Source organism: Grampus griseus (genome assembly GCF_964374135.1).
Source record: "Grampus griseus genome assembly, chromosome: 1".
In the NCBI taxonomy this organism is placed as follows: domain Eukaryota; kingdom Metazoa; phylum Chordata; class Mammalia; order Artiodactyla; family Delphinidae; genus Grampus; species Grampus griseus.
In genome coordinates this window covers 43,929,542-43,950,121 of record NC_139017.1, presented here as the reverse complement: position 1 = coordinate 43,950,121, position 20,580 = coordinate 43,929,542, and the positions used below count along the sequence as shown (strand labels likewise).

Sequence of the window (20,580 nt, the reverse complement as noted above, 5' to 3'; positions counted from 1 at the left end):
ACAGAGAGGGATTTTACTTGGGCATTCAAATTTAGAATTGTATTCCATGTTGGCTTTATTAGTTAACCATTTACAAAATGAAATGAGATAGTTGAATCCAGTCATGCCATTGACAGAGGAGGACACTGAAGGCCAGAGAAGTAGTGTCTTGTCCTAGTTCCAATAGTGGCAGGGTTAGTAAATCAGGGGTACTTTCCCCTAGACTGTGGCATTTTAAAATTACATTAATTTTTTAATGCCGCATGTCAACAACTTAATTCTAAGCCCTTCAGGGCAAGAACTGTTTTTCTAATTCTCTATGTAATTTTCCCCTGTCTTCTCATTGTGTTTAGTCAGGGGACCCATGGTAGCAGAATGGTGCTTAACACATGGTAGGTGTTCAGTAATTATTTGTTGACTGACTGATTGACACCTGAATGAATGAATGATACAGTTATGTACTTCCTAGAATAATTCTCTGGGATATACCAGCATCACATCTATTCTTCATGATGAATAGTGTTAGCACTTGCTTTTTAATGTGCTTAACAAGTTTTATCCTTACATAATCTCTTTGCAATGAGGTAGGCCAAGTTGGCCTCTTAGGGGAGGTAGAAGGAGATTGTGACTTGCCCAGGGTCATGCAGTCGGCAGTGGCACTATGGCTCACCTCTAGACCACTGACTTTGCCCTTTGCCTTTCCAAATCAGGTTTAACTTTTTCGTCAACAAGATTTTGCCTCAGTATCGTGATGCAGTCATGTCTCACACGCTTATCTATGTCCCCTCCTACTTTGACTTTGTGCGTCTCCGAAATTACTTCAAGAAGGAGGACCTGAACTTCACTCATATCTGCGAGTACACCCAGAAGTCTGGTGTCTCCAGGGCCAGACACTTCTTCCTTCAAGGAGAGAAGCAGTTCCTGCTCCTCACAGAGCGCTTCCATTTCTACAAAAGGTAAAGTAGGGCCAGGTTTCAAGTGTCCTCTCTGGAGGGCCTGCTTCCAAGTGCATGGTGGGCTTTGCTGTGTTATAAAGTCCTCCCTTGCTTCACCTCCTGCAGACAAGCCAGAGTCTGGGGGGCTGGACAGACTTTTCTTGATTGGTTGGTTGATTTTCTTCCAAAATGGGCATTGTTGGAAAAGGTGGTAGAAACGAATGAGTGACTACAGCATAACCTGTATATAGATCTGGAGTGGGTCCATACTTAGGGTACCTCCTGTAGCTGTGGGTATACCCCTCAAGAAAGACATTACAGAGTTGAGCAGCTCTCAGCTGAATACAGGAAAGGGAGGAACCTGTCACAGAAGCACAGATGAAACATTGGGGACTGTGTGGTCTGTGGAGATGGAAGTTGAGTACAGTGTCAGTGTTCAGAAAGTTCTCATTTGTCCTGAGGCAGTGCACACACAACTTCTGCACCAAGGAGAACCAGGACTAAGGGGCTCCTTGAAGTTTATGAGAAGCAAAAGGTGAGGGGCTTAGAGTTGAATATTTAAGGGTTTCAGGGTTTGCTTAGCTTCCCCACCATATGACTTTGACAAAATAAGTTGTATTGACCTTTTTTTTTCTTTTTCTTTTTTTAAATTCTAATTAGAGTGTTAGTAATATTGAGCCTTCTGTTACTATTTGGATTAGTTGCAGCCCTTTGTGCCCCCAGAGTTTGGTTATTTTATTGTTTTGCTAATTCTCTCTGCTGCCAAATGTAAAAGCCCCTTTTAAGCTCTTACCTAGAGAGACTGGAAATTGCATCCTATAACCTTTTCTTTCCTGATTCACAATAATGTCCAGTGAGTTTAAGTTCTGACTTTACTGTTTTATTGATTCTCAATTATAAGCTAATGAGGGGCACGTTTCCTCAGAGAATCCCTAACATCTAAGCCTGAATCTTCTAGGCTTTGGAACATATTAGATGATACACCTTGGCATTGCATTGCCTTTTAGTTCATGCCGATATTAGGATGGTGTTCCTCCGAAACGTTCTCCTTACCAGGATGGGGAGGGAGGGATCCAGCAGCCTGCCGGAGCGCAGCAAGCTGGCGTGACATGACTTTTTTGGGTATTCTGCTGCCTAGATGACCTGCTAGTGGAGAGTTGAGGAGTGACTACATTTGTGTTTGCTGGGCTTCATTCTTGGCTACCCAGACAAGGCTGTTTGGCCCAAGAGTGTTAACGAATGCCTTCTTGCTGGTATCATTATTTGCTTTGTTCCAGTGAGTTGTTGTTTTCATTCATGTTGGAAATGGTATTTTGGGGGAGTTTGCACTCAGCAGGTCTAATGAGCCCTTAGTTTTCCAAAAGCTTGATACATCAAAGCAAGTCCTTTAAATGAAGTGGATGGATTGGGAAACTTCCCAGCGTGATTGTCTGTAGCAAGTGTGAACTAAGCTGGGATGAGGACTGCTCTCAAGTAGCAACTTTTCAAGGAGAGGGCATGATGTCAAAGGAGCCCTTTCTCTTAAGTAGGCAGGACAGTCTCCTGTCTTACACTGTTCATTTATTGACCAAACTGTTTTGTCCCCAAAGTCACTATAAAGACAAACCGAACACATGCCATTGGCTTTATACCCTGGACCAGGTTAGTGGGTGTTTAAGTTGAATGGAGATAATCTACAACTGCCAATTATCTCAGAGTTCCTAGCTATAGATTTTTTTGCTTGAGAGGTCACCAAGGTGATGATGGGTATTTTGATCTGCAGTGTCTTTGTGATTTGATTTTTTTCATTTTACCTTGGGAAAAGTACATGTATTTTAAACTTTAATATCCAGCTTTAAAATTCTGTATTTATATTCTCTATGGAAGTAGGCAGTGTTAGACATATTGCAGTTCGTTTGTGAGCTAGCAAAAAACTTTCAACCTGAGGATTTGTTTTCTTTGGGGAGATGAAACCAGTAGATTCTTAGGATGGGATGGGCATTTGGTCATGATGGCCCTCCTGAGGGGAGGACAGTTCACAGTTCTTTCTTTGAGCATTATCAGTGGGTTAGCACAGGAAGGAGGATTCTTAAGCAGGGGGCAATCAGAAACTCTGGAGGTAGGATTTCTGGAGGTGGGAAACGCTAGTGGGGTGTTTCTGAGTGTTCCCTGCCCCAGGGAGAACGCCAGTTGTAGAAGTAACAGACCTAGTCTTTATGGACTGTATGCAGGAGCCAGCCTTGCAAGTCAGTTGTGGGTGCCTCATTTATCTTTAACAGTTGTCAGATAACATAGACATCTGGAATGTCCTTAGTTTTAGGTCCTGTCACAGTGTTATGCCATATTTGTAGGGGTCACTGAAGACCCAAAGCACATACAGGAGAGGAGGAAGGCAGGGGAAGAGGTGCAGAAGATCATGGGAGTTGGTACTAACTGCCCCTCTGAAGGGGTTCTGGTCACGTTCTCTTATTTCCAGGAGATGCCTAGTCTCTACTGTGGACGATTTGGTACTAAGAGAGATTTTCTTGGTTTTTAAATGTAATACCTATTGGAATTGGTTTTGTTGTTTTATTTTGCTTTAAAAATACTCTCATTATAAGAGTATTAAACAATTATTGTAGAGAACCTAGAAAATCTAGGTTAAAAAAATGGGATCACCGGGCTTCCCTGGTGGCGCAGTGGTTGAGAGTCTGCCTGCCGATGCAGGGGACACAGGTTCGTGCCCCAGTCCGGGAAGATCCCACATGCTGCGGAGCGGCTGGGCCCGTGAGCCATGGCCGTTGAGCCTGCGCGTCTTGAGCTTGCGCGTCTGGAGCCTGTGCTCCGCAACGGGAGAGGCCACAACAGTGAGAGGCCCGCATACTGCAAAAAAAAAAAAAAAAAAAGGGATCACCTATAATCTTATTGATATAAATACCCATTTTGGTGTATTTCTTTCCTGTCTTTTTAATGTAAAAAACGTGCACGTGCACAGACACAGGCATTTTAAAAAGGATACCAAAATTGGGATCACAGTGGACACATTTGGATTTTTTTCTTTTATCTTGAATATTTTATGTGCTTATTGAAAAAAATCTTAAACAAGTTAGCATTTTGGTATATATTTGTATGTTATGGATGTATTTTTAAGTTAATATATATATAGTTCTACTATATGTTGCCCCCACTCCAACTTTTTATTTGGGAAGATTTCATTTCAAAGACATGCCCTTTGCCTTTTCTTGACAGTGAAGACTCTCCCAGTGAACATCTCTAACTCCTTCCACTTAGACTCCACCAGCTGTTAGCATTTTGCCACATTCTCATGCACCCACATTCTCTGTCTCTCCTTCTCTCTTTCCACTCACATCTCGTATTTTTTCTTCCTGAACCATTTGAGAGTAAATTACGGGAGGCTTCATGACACTTATTAACTCCTAAATCTTTCAGCCTGTAGAGCCTAAAAACAACATTCTTTTATCTAACCACAACACCATTAACATACCACTTGACATTACTGCAGTAATACCATCTAATATTTAGTCTGTATGCAAATTTTCCTAGTTGTTCCCAAAATGACTATTACAGCTGTTTCTCACCACCACCACCCCCAATCCAGGATTTAGTTAAGAATCCTACATTGCATTTGCTTGACATGTTTCTTTAGTCTATTTTAGCAGTTCTCAAGCAGGAGCAGTTTTGCTCCCCAAGGGACATTTGGAAATATCTGGAGACATTTTTGGTTGGTACAGTTGGAGGGTTATTTTAGTGGTCTAGTGGTTCAAGCGGGTCAAGGCCTGAGTGCTGCTAGACGTCCTACAGTGCACAGGACAGCCCTTACAACAAAGAATTACCTGGCTTAAAATGGCAGTAGTGCCAGGGTTAAGAACCCCTGATCTAGAATAATTCTCTTCCTTTGTTCCTTGTTGTGATACTGATATTTTTTGAAGAGTCCAGTCCAGTTTCCTGTAGAATGTCCCACATCTGGATTTGGCTGTTTTCTTATTATTTAGATCAGTGTTCCCAAACTTTGCTACATATTAGAATCCCCTTGGGGAACTTTTAAAAATCTGAATGCCGGGGCTTCCCTGGTGGCGCAGTGGTTGAGAGCCCGCCTGCCGATGCAGGGGACACGGGTTCGTGCCCCGGTCTGAGAAGATCCCACATGCCGCGGAGCGGCTGGGCCCGTGAGCCATGGCCACTGAGCCTGCGCGTCCAGAGCCTGTGCTCCACAACGGGAGAGGCCACAACAGTGAGAGGCCCGCGTACTGCAAAAAAAAAAAAAAAATCTGAATGCCCTGGTCATACCCCAGTATCAATTAAATCATGGTGTTTGGGGATGGGGACCAATTACAGGTATTTTTCAAAAACAAATAGGTGATTCAATGAGCATCAGAGTTCAGGGACCAAAGATTTAAACATTATTTTAGTAAGAATTCTACATAGAGGATATTGTGTTCTTCCCCCTGCATCTCCTCAAGAGGCCCAAGGTGTCAGTTTATCCCATTTTTGGTGATACTAAATGTAATCATTTGGTCAAGGTAGGTCTGCTAAACCTTTACATTGTAAAAATACCTTTTCTGTGTAATTATAAGTAATCTTTAAGGTGTGTATAGCATCCTTTTTAATGGTTGCATAGTGTTACATTGTATGGGTATATAATTAAGCCAGTTTCCTTTTAATGGGCATATTGACTTGTTGTTTTCTGGTATTATATACAATAATGCCAAGAGCATCCCTATGCGTAGTTGATGGCATAGTTGCCTGGGCATTTCCTTAGGATAAATTTGGAAAGGAAAACTTACTTGTTCAAAAGCTGTACCCAGTTTACAATTTGCTGTGTGTTGCCACTCCCATCTTCTCCCCTCCCCGCTAAAATACACACTCACAATAATTTATACTCCATTAGCCTATTTCTGTAAAACCCTACTTTTTTCCAGTGACTTGATAGTCAAAACGATACCTCATGGTTTTAATGTCTTTTTCTTGCTTCTGTGTTTTTTGTAATTGTCAGTTGAACGTAGTGCCTGAGTAAGTAGTTGGCCTGGACACCTCTTCTGTCAGGCCACTAGTGTGGCAGGTGTGAATCTAGTTAGGATTTGGTTGTTACCATAGTTACCTTCTATTTACCACAGACTGCCAGTTCCTCCAGCAGACAGTGGCCCACTGTGGGGCCCGGTGCTGGAGGGCCTTGTCTCAGTGTCCTGCTCCCCTCTCAGCTTTCACCATGCCCTGCACCCCTGTGCCGAGGGAGAGCCTCTCCCACGCTCGGGCCCCTCCCCCAGCAGCAGGCTGCTCCTGCTCGCTCCTCCCCTAAGGCTTGAAGTGGGGCAGGTGTTCTCCTCCTGGTCCAGCTCAGATGCAGGCAGGTTCTGTCCATCCTGGGCTTTGGAGCTGGTGCTTTCCCAGGGCTCCTGCACCAGCCTCCACGGCGGCCAGCCTCTGCCTTGTTCTACGAGGGGTCTTGGTGGGAAAGAGTTCCCAGCTTCTCTGCGGTGGTGGCAAACATCTGCTTCCATCAGTGCAGGATCTTGGACTGAACAGGCTTCATGCCCTTTCCCCAGGACAGACTGCTCTTTTCACTGGATGTAAGTCCTGTGGTGGGGAGGAATGGGGTGAGGGGTTAATGCCCCTCCCTTAAGGCACACAGTTTTGCTGCTTCTGACTCCACCCTGGCAGTTGACCTTTGCCCCTCTCATTGGCTTCAGGCTTTAGCTTCATGTACAACATGGCTCTGGGAAGAGAGTGAGTTTTCATGTCTGCACCACCATCGGGGTGTCTCAGGTCTTCTGCCTTGCCTCCAGTCTCTCCAGGGCTCCCAGTGGAGACCTAGGAAAAGCCCTCATGACTGTGAAGTAAAGGAGTGTCCGGGAATCCCAGGGATTCTGAACTGCCGTGCAAGCCCATAATTGCCCTTTAAGAACTTGTTAAAAGTGTAGCTTTTTTCTTCCTACCCACTTTCTTAGCAGCTGCCCTCTTCCCCACTGTGCTCTGCCAAAGGTGAAATGGTTCATATGTCCTGTCTTTCTTCAGACAATCTTGTCACTCTTTGGAATTCAGTCAGTGATGGGCTGAAGCTGGCTCATACCAGCTCTTAAGGTATGGTTGCACATCTCTTCCTAGTTCCAAGTTCAGCAACATGACACTGGTAGCTTGAAATGGAGTATTTACACCACAGAAATTGGCAAATGCTTCAAATCAGCACCTATCCTCCCCCACTGAGAATCAGTTGTTAAACACACACCAGGGCACCGTTGAATCAGTTCACTTGGTTTCCCTGTGACATCAGCTGTCTAGGCTCAGGAAAAGGAACACTGTTGTAGATTATCTTTTTCTTGTTAGCATGGGAGCAGTATTCTCTTGAGTTTTCTACATACTAAGCAGAAATGGAACTCTGTGTTTGTTTGTTTTGATAACTACTGCGATAGAACTGTGTTTTTTCAACATCATTAGCCATTAAAATTCCTTTATGGAAAGAGGATGTGGAAAGATGAACCAAGTAATTGACTGCAGTTATATTTTGGGAGAGGAGGGTCTCCAGAGAGATCAGGATGAGCTAAGGGATAAAAAGACAAGGAAAACTTATCATCCATGAATAAAATAAAATTCCCGAGGGAGTCTGACATCAGCCCTGTATGAGAGTCTAACAGGAAAAATCAGAACCTTGTCAACGTATAAAATCTTTGGTCATGGAGCCCAAGAGGAAATGATTGATCTCAACCTGAACCGTAAGGCGAGTCCCTAGGGTCTGCATGCACCCCCCCCCCCCCACCATGCAGGCCTGTGCAGCAGGGAAAGAAGCGAGGAAGCTGTTGAAATTAATTGCCTTCCCATAATGCCTAATGGGTCCTCGGGCAGGATTTTGTAAATGGGTGAACTTGGGACATCTGCCATGGAGTTAACATGTCTACAGAATGACAAGAAAAGACTAATGGGAGTGCATTTACAGTTTATGCAGTTTATTTTATGTACTGGGTCTGGTCTGACCTCATCTCCATTATAGAACACTGTTTTGCCTGATTATAATAAGGATAGTTAAATTGGAAATGCCTGCTTTTCAAATTTTCTGTGGCAGATTTCTAATCCTTGTCTACTATTCTTCCCCACCCTACCTCAGTCTGCTCAGATTAGGCTCAAGAAGTGCAAATTCATTTTATCATTATCTTAAGCCAAACATTAGGAATTCAAATACGCTGTCACAAAAAATGAGCCCCTCCGGCTCAAATTAGAGTAACTTTTGGTCTGTGTGTTATTTGTGCCATGGTCTTTCTCCTTGCGTGAAACAGCGAGAGTGACTGTGTCCCTGTAAAACTCTTCGGTGGCTTTTCCATAAAATTTCTCATGTAGACATAGCCTCTCTTTCTCCTTCTAACAGATACACAATAAAAGGCATCAGGAACCTGATTTTCTATGAACTGCCAACATATCCGCACTTCTACAGTGAAGTCTGTAACATGCTGCAAGCCACCACCAGAGGAGAGGAAGCTGCCTGGACCTGCACTGTCCTCTACTCCAAGTACGATGCCCAGAGGTTGGCTGCTGTGGTCGGGGTGGAGCGGGCTGCACAGATGCTGCAGTCCAAGAAGAACGTCCACCTCTTCATTACTGGAGAGAGATGAGAATTGGTTGGACAGGAAATGGTGTTTGGTGTGATATGTCATGCTTGGTTCTGTGTCGCTTGGACCTGATTCTGATCACTTACACCAAGAAGGGCTGCAACAAGGAAGGAGCACCAGGCAGGTTCTTATCAGATACTTCTTTCTTTTCAGATGATATATACCTGAAAAGTTCAGTGTAAACCAGATTTTGGTAAAACCCATCTTTCAGAGGTCAGGGGAGAGCTCATGGGACTCTGAGAAGTTGATAGAAGGAATCTTCTACTTGTGAATTTTTTTGTACGCCATAAATTCTTTTGTTGTGACTTCACCTCTAATTTATTACACTTGGTAAATTCTTTCAGATTTGCCTGTTTCTATTTGACACCTTCTTAAAGTGAGGCATGCATTTCTTTGCTTGTGAGAACTGGTTATGAGAAATTGGAATACTTCTTGCTGTTGAATATCATCTTAGTTTTGGATCACACAGGTTTTGCAAAACTGTTATTTTTCCCCAGCCAAACTTTTTTAAACCTTAAATAATCTATTTTAATTCGACCTAGAAGAGCACATTCGTTCACTGATCTTTTTTTAACTCCTAAATGTTTTGGTGAAAATATATACTTAAAAATCACATTATATAAAATAACATTAATTTCTACTTTATTTCAAGAAATAATTTTGTGAAATTCTTGATGTCGCAAATTCATCTTCAACATCACTGTCTTCATTGCTATAGTCATTTTTTAAGTCATATAACATGAAAAGGAAAAGAAGTTACAGTTTTAAAAACATTTTTAGGATGTTCCCTGGCGGTCCAGTGGTTTGGGCTCGGTGTTTTCACTGCCGAGACCCAGTTTCAGTTCCTGGTCAGGGAACAAAGATCCTGCAAGCTGCGCAGCGCGGCCAAAAAAAAAAAAAAAAAAAAAAAATTGAACTATTCTCAGACAGAAAAATTACAAATTCAGAACCTGAATCATCTGAAAATAAATTGCCAAGTTGCTGGGCCTGTCACTCCTAAAAATCACTCCTGAATTTAGTATGTATTTCATGTAAACAAGACATTTTTCTATGTAACCTCAAAACAACCGTCAAATCAGGAAATTGCCACTAATCCTTGGGCCCCATTCAGATTTTGCCAGATGTCCCAATAATAACCTTTATAGCAAAAGGATGCAGTTCAGAGTTACATACTGCTTTGAGTAGTCATGTCTCTGTAGTGGCCTTTATTCTGAATGGTACCTCAGCTTTTTCTTGGCTTTCTTGACCTTGACACTTTATTTTTTTAATTTTTAAAAATTAAAAAAAAATTTTTAACATCTTTATTGGAGTATAATTGCTTTACAATGGTGTGTTAGTTTCTGCTTTATAACAAAGTGAATCAGCTATACGTATACATATATCCCTGTATTTCCTCCCTCTTGTGTATCCCTCCCACCCTCCCTATCCCATCCCTCTAGGTGGTCACAAAGCACTGGGCTGATCTCCCTGTGCTATGCGGCTGCTTCCCACTAGCTATCTGTTTTACACTTGGTAGTATATTATAAATCCATGGCACTCTCTCACTTCGTCCCAGCTTATCCTCCCCCCTCCCCGTGTCCTCAAGTCCATTCTCTACATCTGCGTCTACCTAGCCTGCCCCTAGGTTCTTAAGAACCTTTTTTTTTTTCAGATTCCATATATATGCGTTAGCATACGGTATTTGTTTTTCTCTTTCTGACTTACTTCACTCTGTATAACAGTCTCTAGGTCCATCCACCTCACTACAAATAACTCAATTTCTTTTTTTTTTTTTTTTTTTTGCGGTACACGGGCCTCTCACTGCTGTGGCCTCTCCCGTTGCGGAGCACAGGCTCCAGATGTGCAGGCTCAGTGGCCATGGCTCATGGGCCCAGCCACTCCGCGGCATGTGGGATCTTTCCAGACCGGGGCACGAACCTGTGTCCCCTGCATCGGCAGACGGACTCTCAACCACTGCGCCACCAGGGAAGCCCTCAATTTCATTTCTTTTTATGGCTGAGTAATAGACGTTGACGCTTTAGAAGATTACAGACCAGTTATTTTGGATGGTGTTTCCTGTCAGATTAGGTTAGGTTAGGTTTAGTTTATGCATCTTTGGCAGGAGCAGCATAGAACCGATGCTGCATCTTCCTTGCTGCATCTCTTCAGGCGGTGCATGATTTCCACCTGTCCCATCATTATGACGCTGACTGACCACTTGTTTAAGGTGGTGCTTGCCAAACTTTTTCACTATAGAATCACTCATTCCCCCTTTATTAATTTATATTAATATTACAAGTATGGATTCTTCATTTTTTATTCAGTGAGTTGTAATTGGTTATTATCGTTATTCCTTTAGATGCTTAAATGGTCTCAGATATGGCCAGCAGGAACACCTTCAAGCTGGCTCCTGTGTCTTCTTGACACATCCCCCTTTTACTTGGGCATTTCTTTATTTTCTGACACTATAAGACATTCCAAGTTTGTCTTATACTTTCCCTATTCCAGCCCTGCTTTCTTTAGTGGAAAATTATCTTAAAGCGAAGATTTGAGTGCTAAGTGTACTCAATACCGTTGTGGAGCCACTGGTGGTCCCAGGCCATCTCAGTGGTCAGAGCTGGGGAATATCTGCATGTGTGTATATGTATACACATACCTATGTGCCCACGACATCTAAATTTATTTCTGTGTCCATATATTGAAAGCCATGAATGTACACCATGCCTCCAATTTCAGACTGACAACACAGGGTTCCTTTTGTTTTCTCCCTTTCCAAACTTGTAACTCCCTTCTCACATAGTGAGACATGTGGCTCCCATTAGGCTCAGTGGAACAACCCATATTGGTACAGATTTTCTTCCTCTTGGACGTGCTTAAAATTGCTCATCAAAAAAAAAAAAAGTGAAATCACTTTTGGGGTACTTTTCCTGCTAGATATTTAAATAAGCATTTTTAGTTCTCTCTCAACATGAAGAGTAGAACTATTCATTCCATATATAGATGGGTTCCTAAAGTTTTGCAAATTTATAGGCTTAAGCCAGCCAAATTCATGCTACAAAGAACATTTTTTTTAATATATATTTTTAAAATGGAGTATAGTTGATTTACAATGTTGCATTAGTTTCAGGTGTACAGCAAAGCAAATCAGTTACACATGTATCCACTCTACAAAGAACTGTTTTATCCATAGAGTGCCCGGTGGGTATTGGCATATTTGTGCTGTGTTTACCATAGAGCCTGTGTATTATGAGAAAAGAAACAAGTTATTTGCCTAGTTCAGAGATATGAGGAAGAAGGGACTCTGATTACCCCCATCTTCTATTTCCGTATTCTTTTCCCTGTGAATTGTAGCTAATTCATGGCTTTCATTATCACTATTCACAAGACTCTCAAATCTCCATCTTCTCTGGACCTCCACTCACATGTGAGCCTGGATTTCAAGTCTGTGATATAGCCCCAGAAATACATATTCTTTTAAGCATTCCTACTGATATTAATGTTAGCTTATAGCCAGCTAACTGCTTCTCACCTACAGAGAACACTGAGGGTTTCAAGTGCAAACCAAGCAGTATTGCTTCTATTCCTGGCTCAGCACCTGGGAAAGAAGGTAAGCCTCGGCAGTGGCCCTGGCTCCTGAGTTGATTGCAAAGAGTTGACTTTTTGGAGTGGTTTCATTAAAAACATGCCTTAACATCAGGTCTCTCACTCACACAAAATAAGGGAGAGAAGAGGGTCTACTGGACCACGGATAATAAAACCTGAGCTGGAATTATACCCAATCTTGATATTTCTTAGCAAGGCTCATCTTCAGCAAGCAAGTACCTATGTAGTGCTGGTAGAAAATAGACAAAAGAATGGTCCCAATCCTGGGAAGAGGTAGAATTTTAAGATAGGGAAAGGAACGTAACCAGAAAGTAAGAGTTTTAAACTTTTTTATTTTCTTCCCATAGTAATAACAGCTTAGCACTTTTCTCTTTGAGGGGAAAAAAGCTTTGAGTCATGAATGCTTTCTGCAGCTGGCTGCACCATATGCAGTATTCAAAAGACAAGAACTAGCTAATCATAGAGAACCAGCGGCAGCTTAACAGCCCTCTGCTGGCTCCCAAAGGGCTTATAATTGAGTGCAGATGGTCCCGGCAGGATGGGTATGAATCCCTGCTGACTCCTCACATCCCAGAGGGCCAAGGGGGGCTCATGAAGCCTCCCAGCCCTGATTGTGCCCTCGTGGGGGCCACTGAGGAAGGAGGGGAGGCAGGTGGTGCGAGAGCCTGCTGGCTGCCTTCTGCCCAGCCTTCCCTCGGCTGCCTGAACAGATCTTCGGGCTGCAGAGTGTAGCTTTGATGAGTCTAGGGTCTCAAGATTACAGAAGTCCTGGGGTAAGGGAACAGGGTTGGGGGTTCTTTATAATCATTGGAAGAGCCTCATTGTGCAACCTGCAGGTGGCTGCAGGGCGCCAGAGCCTCACGGAGGAGGGATGTAGTGGGCATGCACAGACGGCTCCTTTCAGGGAGCATCCTCCTGGGGGTGGCGCCCTCACAGCTGGCCCGCCCTCTCCTTTCCCACTCTCTTGCCCATCTCTTTCCCAGCTTCCCTCTTTTTTTTGGGGGGGGGGATACGCGGGCCTCTCATTGTCGTGCCCTCTCCCATTGTGGAGCACAGGCTCCGGATGCGCAGGCTCAGCGGCCATGGCTCATGGGGCCCAGCCGCTCCGCAGCATGTGGGATCTTCCTGGACCGGGGCACAAACCCGTGTCCCCTGCATCGGTAGGCGGCTTCTCAACCACTGCGCCACCAGGGAAGCCCCCAGCTTCTCTCTCTAAAGGAGTTATGGTAGTCATCCTTGCACCATTCACAAAAAGCTTTTCTGGCTTTTCTAGCTAAACAGAATTCTAAACTTCAGTCTCATTCAAAAAACTTTTCTAGCTAAGTAGAATTCTAAACAAATTTCAGTCTGCTCTTAATACCAGAGTCAGTGAATTGGGAGTAGATACACAGATAATCCAAAATTCATGTAGTCTTTGGAGGGGGAAAGAGAGAAGACAGCTCCCTCTCCTTTCCTTGGGGCCTAGCCATCCCTCCCACGTGAATCTACCACGTCTAGCTGACAGCACAAAGTGCATTTCTTTCTAAAGACTTGTATTTCTTCCTCTTATGCCATATGCTCCAGCCAGAGCTGCAGTAAAATTCTATGTATCATGTCCTGTTTCTGAGCTGAACACGCGTTCCTATCCCCTCATCGTTTGCCTTGTTTCTGTGAGGACCCTCCTTTCTTCAGATGTGGGAAGGAGTTCCCTCTGCATTGCTTGCATTTCAGTATAATTCCTGGATTTGCCTTTCACCCCTGGCCACATTGCCATCATTCCTGTGGGAGGTGAGAGCATGAGAAAGAACAGAGGTCTGGGCCTCAATCAAACGGGCCGGCTGTCTCAGTCGTTAGAGTCCTATGCGCCAACGGAGTCAGGGCTGAGGGTGGATTGCTACAAGGCTTGCTCGCCCTGCACAGAGAAATCTGAACCTGGTGGGCAGCTCCACTTAGGTGTCACCCTCACTGCTGGGAGGAACACCTGCACTTGCTTGTCCTCCTGGCTCCCACAGTGGGCGGGGCATGGCACAGTCCTGGCCAAGTTGTCATGGTCTCCAGGCTTGGGTCTCTGCAGCTGGCTGGGACCGGTGGGAGCTGTAGCCTCGGCTGACACAGGGAAAGAAGGCAGTCTTTGCTGCTTGGCTGATTTGGAAGCTGTGCCGAATTCCTGCCCATCTGTTCTCCCAACTGAGCCAAGGCCAAAGCTGTCTAGCTCTTGCCAACCCAGGGAATGACATGGAGCCCTGTGTCCTGCAGCCCTCATTCTCACTGCCCTCTGCAGCCCCTCTCATCTGTCAGTTTGACTCCCCACAGAGATGGCCCTGGGCTCACAGCTGCTCTTTGCCCACAGATGTTCATGGGTTTTCTGCCTTGTATGTTCTCCATCATTTTTCAAAACCGACCCCGAGCTGGGTGTGGCACCGACATTACCACCAACCCACTGTGGCTCTGTGCAGGTCCTCCTGGCCACCTCTCAGCTTTCTTATCTTTATAAAGTGGGGTAGAGTCTCCACTATCCTGACAGAGGGACATGAGAGAAAGTAGAAGAGACTGCTGTCGTTTGCCCTGTACTCGCCTCCTACTTCCCTAGTAAGAGGACCATGGATTTTATTGGCTGACAAAGTGCCCAGTCCCCCTTGCGGTAGGGTGTGGCCAGGGAAAAGAGCCCTAACCTTGGGGCAGACTCTTAGCAGAGCCCTTTGAAACTGGTAGGGACACCACTTTTTCCTCTTGTTCTTCCCTTTTTCCTGCCTGCAACACAGAAGTGATGGTTGAAGCTCTAAAGGACAGAACTCTATGCACAGAAGATGGTGGAGCCAAAAGACAGAAGGAGCCTGGCTCTCAGGTCATATCCTGAAGCTGCCGTCCCAGCTCTGCGTGGTCTCTCTTCACACTTTTCTGTGAAAACCTAAATCCCTCATTTGTTTCAGCCACTGAGGCCAGGCTGTATTGTTGGCCTCAGGCTGAATTGCCAAGTCCTAATGGCTACAGAGGACAAAAATGGGATCACAAGTCCTGAAGTCCAAAGGCTCTGCCTATTCTTTCTTCTTTCTTCTTGTCTGCAGGAAGCAGCATAGACATTGTGCTTCAAGGTTGACGCCTGGCCATTTGGTGACAGTGCAGAGTGAGCGCTAAGACGTGTCTGGCTTTGTGCCATCACTTCCGTAATCTCCAGTTCAACTGGATCTATAAGAATGAGGGAGGACATATGTCTTCTCATAGGGTTTATGGAAACTGATGGTAGCAGAAAAATAACTGGCAAGAAAACAGACTTCAATTCTCTGAAAGTTCGTGACCACCTGTTTTTCATTTCTCCAGGTGTATTGCAAAGCAAAATTAGGAAATGAGTCCGGATCCCCAGTTTGGTGGCAACTTAGAGAGGTCTTGTGGTCCAATCTGCCGCTTGACCCCTGAGTCGCCTATAGGTTGTCTCTGAGAGGCCTTCTTAAAAAAAAAAAAAAAAAAACAGGACTGTCATACAGAGTGAAGTAAGTCAGAAAGAGAAAAACAAACATCATATATTAACACATATATGTGGAATCTAGAAAAATGGTATAGATGATCTTATGTGCAAAGCAGAAATAGAGACACGGATGTAGAGAACAAATGTATGGTTACCAAGGGAGAAGGGGTGGTGGTGGGATGAATTGGGAGATTGGGATTGACATATATACACTTTTTTTTAATACTTTTTTTTAACATCTTTATTGGAGTGTAATTGCTTTACAATGGTGTGTTAGTTTCTGCTTTATAACAAAGTGAATCAGCTATACGTATGCATATATCCCCATATCTCCTCCCTCTTGCGTCTCCCTCCCTCCCACCCTCCCTATCCCACCCCTCTAGGTGGTCAGAAACCACCTAGCTTACTTCTCTGTGCCATGTGGCTGCTTCCCACTAGCTATCCACCCTACGTTTGGTAGTGTATATATGTCCATGCCACTCTCTCACTTTGTCACAGCTTACCCTTCCCCCTCCCCATATCCTCAAGTCCATTCTCTAGTAGGCCTGAGTCTTTATTTCCATCCTACCCCTAAACTCTTCATGACATTTTTTTTCTTAGATTCCATATATATGTGTTATCATACAGTATTTGTTTTTCTCCTTCTGACTTACTTCACTCTGTATGACAGACTCCAGGTCCATCCACCTCACTACAAATAACTCAATTTCGTTTCTTTTCATGGCTGAGTAATATTCCATTGGACATATATACACTATTAATACTATGTATAAAATAGATAACTAATGAGAACATACTGTATAGCACAAGGAACTCTACTCAATGCTGTGTGGTGACCTAAATGGGAAGAAAATCCAAAAAAGGGGATATATGTACATGTATAGCTGATTCACTTTGCTGTACAGCAGATACTAACACAACATTGTAAAGCAACTATATGCCAATAAAAATTCATTAAAAAAAATAACAGCTAGGATCTGAACCCAGGTAGTATGATTCCCCCAAACCCACATTGTTTTTCACTAGTTGATGCTTCTCTAAAACAAAAAAAAGCACTCAATAGATTGTAGCTATTATTATTACTACCCCTTTAAAAGGAGAGATCTGAAATTGTTGAACTCTTAAAAAGACAGGATTATAATACATTATTGGTGGTGGTAGCGTTGTTATAAACAAACACTAAATTGTTTTGTATGCCATCCTTCTGGATTGTATGACATTCTAAAGGGTGGTCTAGGCTTCTGAGAAGCTTAATGCCTCATATAGCAGATGATTATTGAAGGCATATTTTTAACTTGTTTGCTGCTCTGTTTATCCTTGGTCCATTGAGCTTTACCCAGGGAAATTTAATTCTTAATATCAGGCCAAATAAAAATTAAGAAGATACCTTTTCTTGAAACATGCACCTACACGGAAAAGCAGCATAACAGTGTTTAAAATCATGGACACTGAAGCAAGGCTGCCTGGATTCAAATCTTTGCTTTGCTACTTTCTAGTGATTTTTATGAAATTCCTTAAACTCTCTGTGTCTCAGTAGCCACATCTGTAAAATGGGCTTATGGTAATAGTAATACCTGTCTCTAGAGTTGTTATAATAATTAAGTTACTTAATCCATGCAGGGCACTTAGTACTGCTTGGCACATAGTCACTGCTCAGTCAGTCTGAACTAGTATTACCTACAGACCTTCTGTCCCACAGTACAAAGCTCAAAGAAAACAAAGGAAAGTCATGGGGCATCAGCTTCTGTTTGGGGTTATTCTTGCCTACAAGCCTTATTCTTTTTAAGTGAGTGAAAAAGAAATTTAGAGAGCGAGGGCTTCAGAAAATAGCTGTGAGGATTTTACTCAGCAAATTCCAGGGCTTAAGGACGAGGAAGTGTGACATTTTAATGAGTTATAAACACCAGGTGGTGCTGTAAACAAGTTCAGTAACAGGCTCTTCACCTCCCCTCTAGCTGCCTCTGGGCTGCCACTGCCCTGTGCCCTCTTGAGCTGAAGAGACCCAGAAAACCAAGCCTCTTTTTTTCCTTCTTCTTCTTCTTTTTGAAACAATTCCAACACATAGGAAATATGAAAATTCAAAGACAGTTACAAAAACTCGTGGTATAATTTAATTGTTTATAAGTTAACACCTTTTAAAAATGATTCCACAAATAACATGTTTATTTCAGGAAACAGTTTGTATAGAGCAGTGTACATTATGTTTTAAGAAATGGAAAATCACTACTAGGTGCAATCCATAATTAAACTCACAGATAACTGTTAAAAATTAACATTTTAAACACAAACCCCAAATTATAATAACTTGATGAATAACTTCCTTTGGAAATACAACCAAATTTGTATGTATGAGGCCCAAGTCAAATGGTCCCCTGCTTCCCGTTCACCAAGCTCTGGCTACACCTTTTGTGCAGAGAAAAGATTGGGGACATGACTTGGAATTCTGGTTGCTTGTCTGAACCTTCATTATAGGGGGCGGTCAGAGTTTTCCTCATAGAGAAAACTGCTGGGTACTTTCCTAGCCTCTTATCCACCCACCTCTTCCAGGCCTGGCTTGTCACTCACTACCTTCCTGAGACTGTCCATTTCCATACCTGCCCCAGAGCAGATGCCGTCCTAACACTTCATCCCTCTTTGGTCCTCCTCTTGGGAACAGTATTTCCCAGACCGAAAGATAGCAGGAGGCCACGGGGAAAGAGCAGTAAGTTAATATTTATTGAACACCTACTATGGGCCAGGAACTGTCCTGGGTGCTGTATCTGCATCATCTCATAACAACCGTAAACCTAGTATCTGTCACCATTTTTTTCATGTGGGGGAAACATGCTTGGAGAAATTAGATATCTAAGGCTTCCAAAGTTAAACAGCTAGTTAGTGGCCAATGCTGCATGTTTTTTCTGTCATCCCCATGTGATTGAGAAGGAGGTCAGGACTGGCGGCTCAGATGGAGATGAATCTGCAGGGGATTCTCTCAGTCTATGGCCACGTCTGGTCCATTTTGTTAAGCACAGCAACTCTTAAGCATGAGCTCTTCTCTCTGACTCCCTTTCCCACGGCTTGGCTTAGTTCAGGCCTTTGTTAGCCTCTTCCTGTGGTACAGTCCAGACTTTGGAACCTGCTAGCTTAGGCTTCAATCCCAGCTTTACCTTTTACTGGGTGTGTGACCTTTGTCAAGTTGCTTGCCTTTGTCTTACCTCAGTTTCCTTATTTGTAAGATGGAGATAATGACACCTTTCTTAGGGAGTAGAATTGTGGGGTTGAAATGAAACCACATAAGTACTTCTAGATCTCATCAAATCCCATTCTCTCCCTTTTGCTTGGACTGCCTACTGATTCATCCATGCTACAAATATGTACTGTGCACCCACCATGTGCCAGGAATTCTTCTGGGCACTTAGGATAGACCTGCTTCCTGCACTTGGAGAATTAGAGTGCATGGGGGAGACAGAAAATAAACAACTAGAAGCTAGATAAAAATATCATTTCAGATGGTGCTAAAGGCTGTAAGAAAATAGAGCAGGTCAAGGGATAGAGCTCTTTGGCTATCCTGTTTCCTCTGCACAGAATGCCCTGTCGCCACTGCGGAACTCTTACCTTTCAAGACCCCCTTCAAATGATCCCCTCCGTGAAATCATCACGGCTCACTATCACATTTAATCATGGCCTCTCTAGACTTTCCCATTGGCTGTCCAAATCTATCTGTCTTACTCCTTGTTGTGCTCTGTCTTACTCCTTGTTGCACTTTGCAAACCGCTGTCCACCCTCAAGAAAAGCTCCTTGGATATACTGCAGAGGAGAGCTGACACTATCACCCTGAGAAACTGCCTGATGTGCCAGTTTGTGAGTGGCAAATCCTCGCGTGGAGAGAGAAAAGAAAGGGAGCAGACATCCTGGAACCTCTACAGGGGTCAAAGGAACAACCTTCCAAACAAATGGCAGAATGAAACATCCGCACTGTGTGTATGGGTGTTTCTAGCCGGAGGGACACTGGTTCTCTTTTCTCGAAAAAGCCCAAGAAGCCTTCCTGCAGGAAGCTGGCTTTCTGGGAGCTACTGGAATGAAGGCCCTGTACATTAAGGACACTGGGGGCTATGAGTCCACCTGACCCTCACTGACCCCCTCAGCCACCTGGGTCACCCATGCTCCAGCACCACAGTGGCAGATTCATCCTTTTTCATTAGGTACTCAGGGTCTGAGCACAGCTTCCCCCTGGGGTCCTCATCATTTCCTAGAAAGTGGCCACCCTGCACCCTGGAATTGGAGGTTTTGCCTTTTTTCCTTTCCACCTCCAGCTACACAGGGTGAGGAGGTGTGTTTGACAGGAGGAATGGATATATCTACAACACCTGTCACAGAGTTCTTCCCAGCCACTGGGTGTGGGCAGGGAGGTGTCCTGGTTGTGTTCTATCTGTTATGAAACCTCAGGCAAAGACAAAATCAAGCTGTGCTGACTCAGCTCCCCTGGTCAGAAAAGCAGCTTGGGGCTCTTGGGCACAGAAAGGAATGTAACCCAGCAGCCATCGTTTGTAGGATTGCTTGATCCCCCCCAGGAATCTGAGTTTAGAGGAAACACCAGCCGAGTCCTGGGCTTGCTCCCTCCATGACAGAATTCCAGCTGCACTGCCCCTGAGATCCAGCTCTCAAGAGAGGAAACTGTGGCAGTTTCCTTAAACTGCATCAAAACAAAGCAGTTCTGGTGACTTACCCAGATACTAATTTACGCTCTGTTTTCATTGCTGTAGATGTTCTTGCCAATTCCCACCAAGAAGTTAGCATTCCTTTGTGTTTCTCTGCCTTGGGGAGCACTGGGGGGAAGGTGAAGCAGCATTTTCTAGGCCAAGAGAACTTTGTTGGCTGGTCCCGGAGGTAGAGGACATTGAGGCCGGGCTTGGAGGAAAAGAGGCAGAAGCAGCCAAAGGAAAAGAGTATTGAGGGGCTTCCCTGGTGGCGCAGTGGTTGAGAGTCCGCCTGCCGATGCAGGGGACATGGGTTTGTGCCCCGGTCCGGGAGGATCCCACATGCCGCGGAGCTGCTGGGCCTGTGAGCCATGGCCGCTGAGCCTGCGTGT

At 44.1% G+C, this 20,580-nt stretch overlaps 1 protein-coding gene across 1 annotated transcript in view; it reads left to right on the top strand.

Moving 5' to 3' along the window:
* Window positions 1–9,735, top strand: part of UTP25 (UTP25 small subunit processome component) — a 29,513-nt gene extending 19,778 nt beyond the window's left edge. The window contains exons 11-12 of the mRNA XM_082664799.1: window positions 690–935; window positions 8,248–9,735. Coding sequence (XP_082520925.1) covers window positions 690–935; window positions 8,248–8,491 — 490 coding nt within the window. The 3' untranslated portion in view covers window positions 8,492–9,735. The remainder of the gene's footprint in view (window positions 1–689; window positions 936–8,247) is intronic.
* The last annotated feature ends 10,845 nt before the right edge of the window (window positions 9,736–20,580 follow it).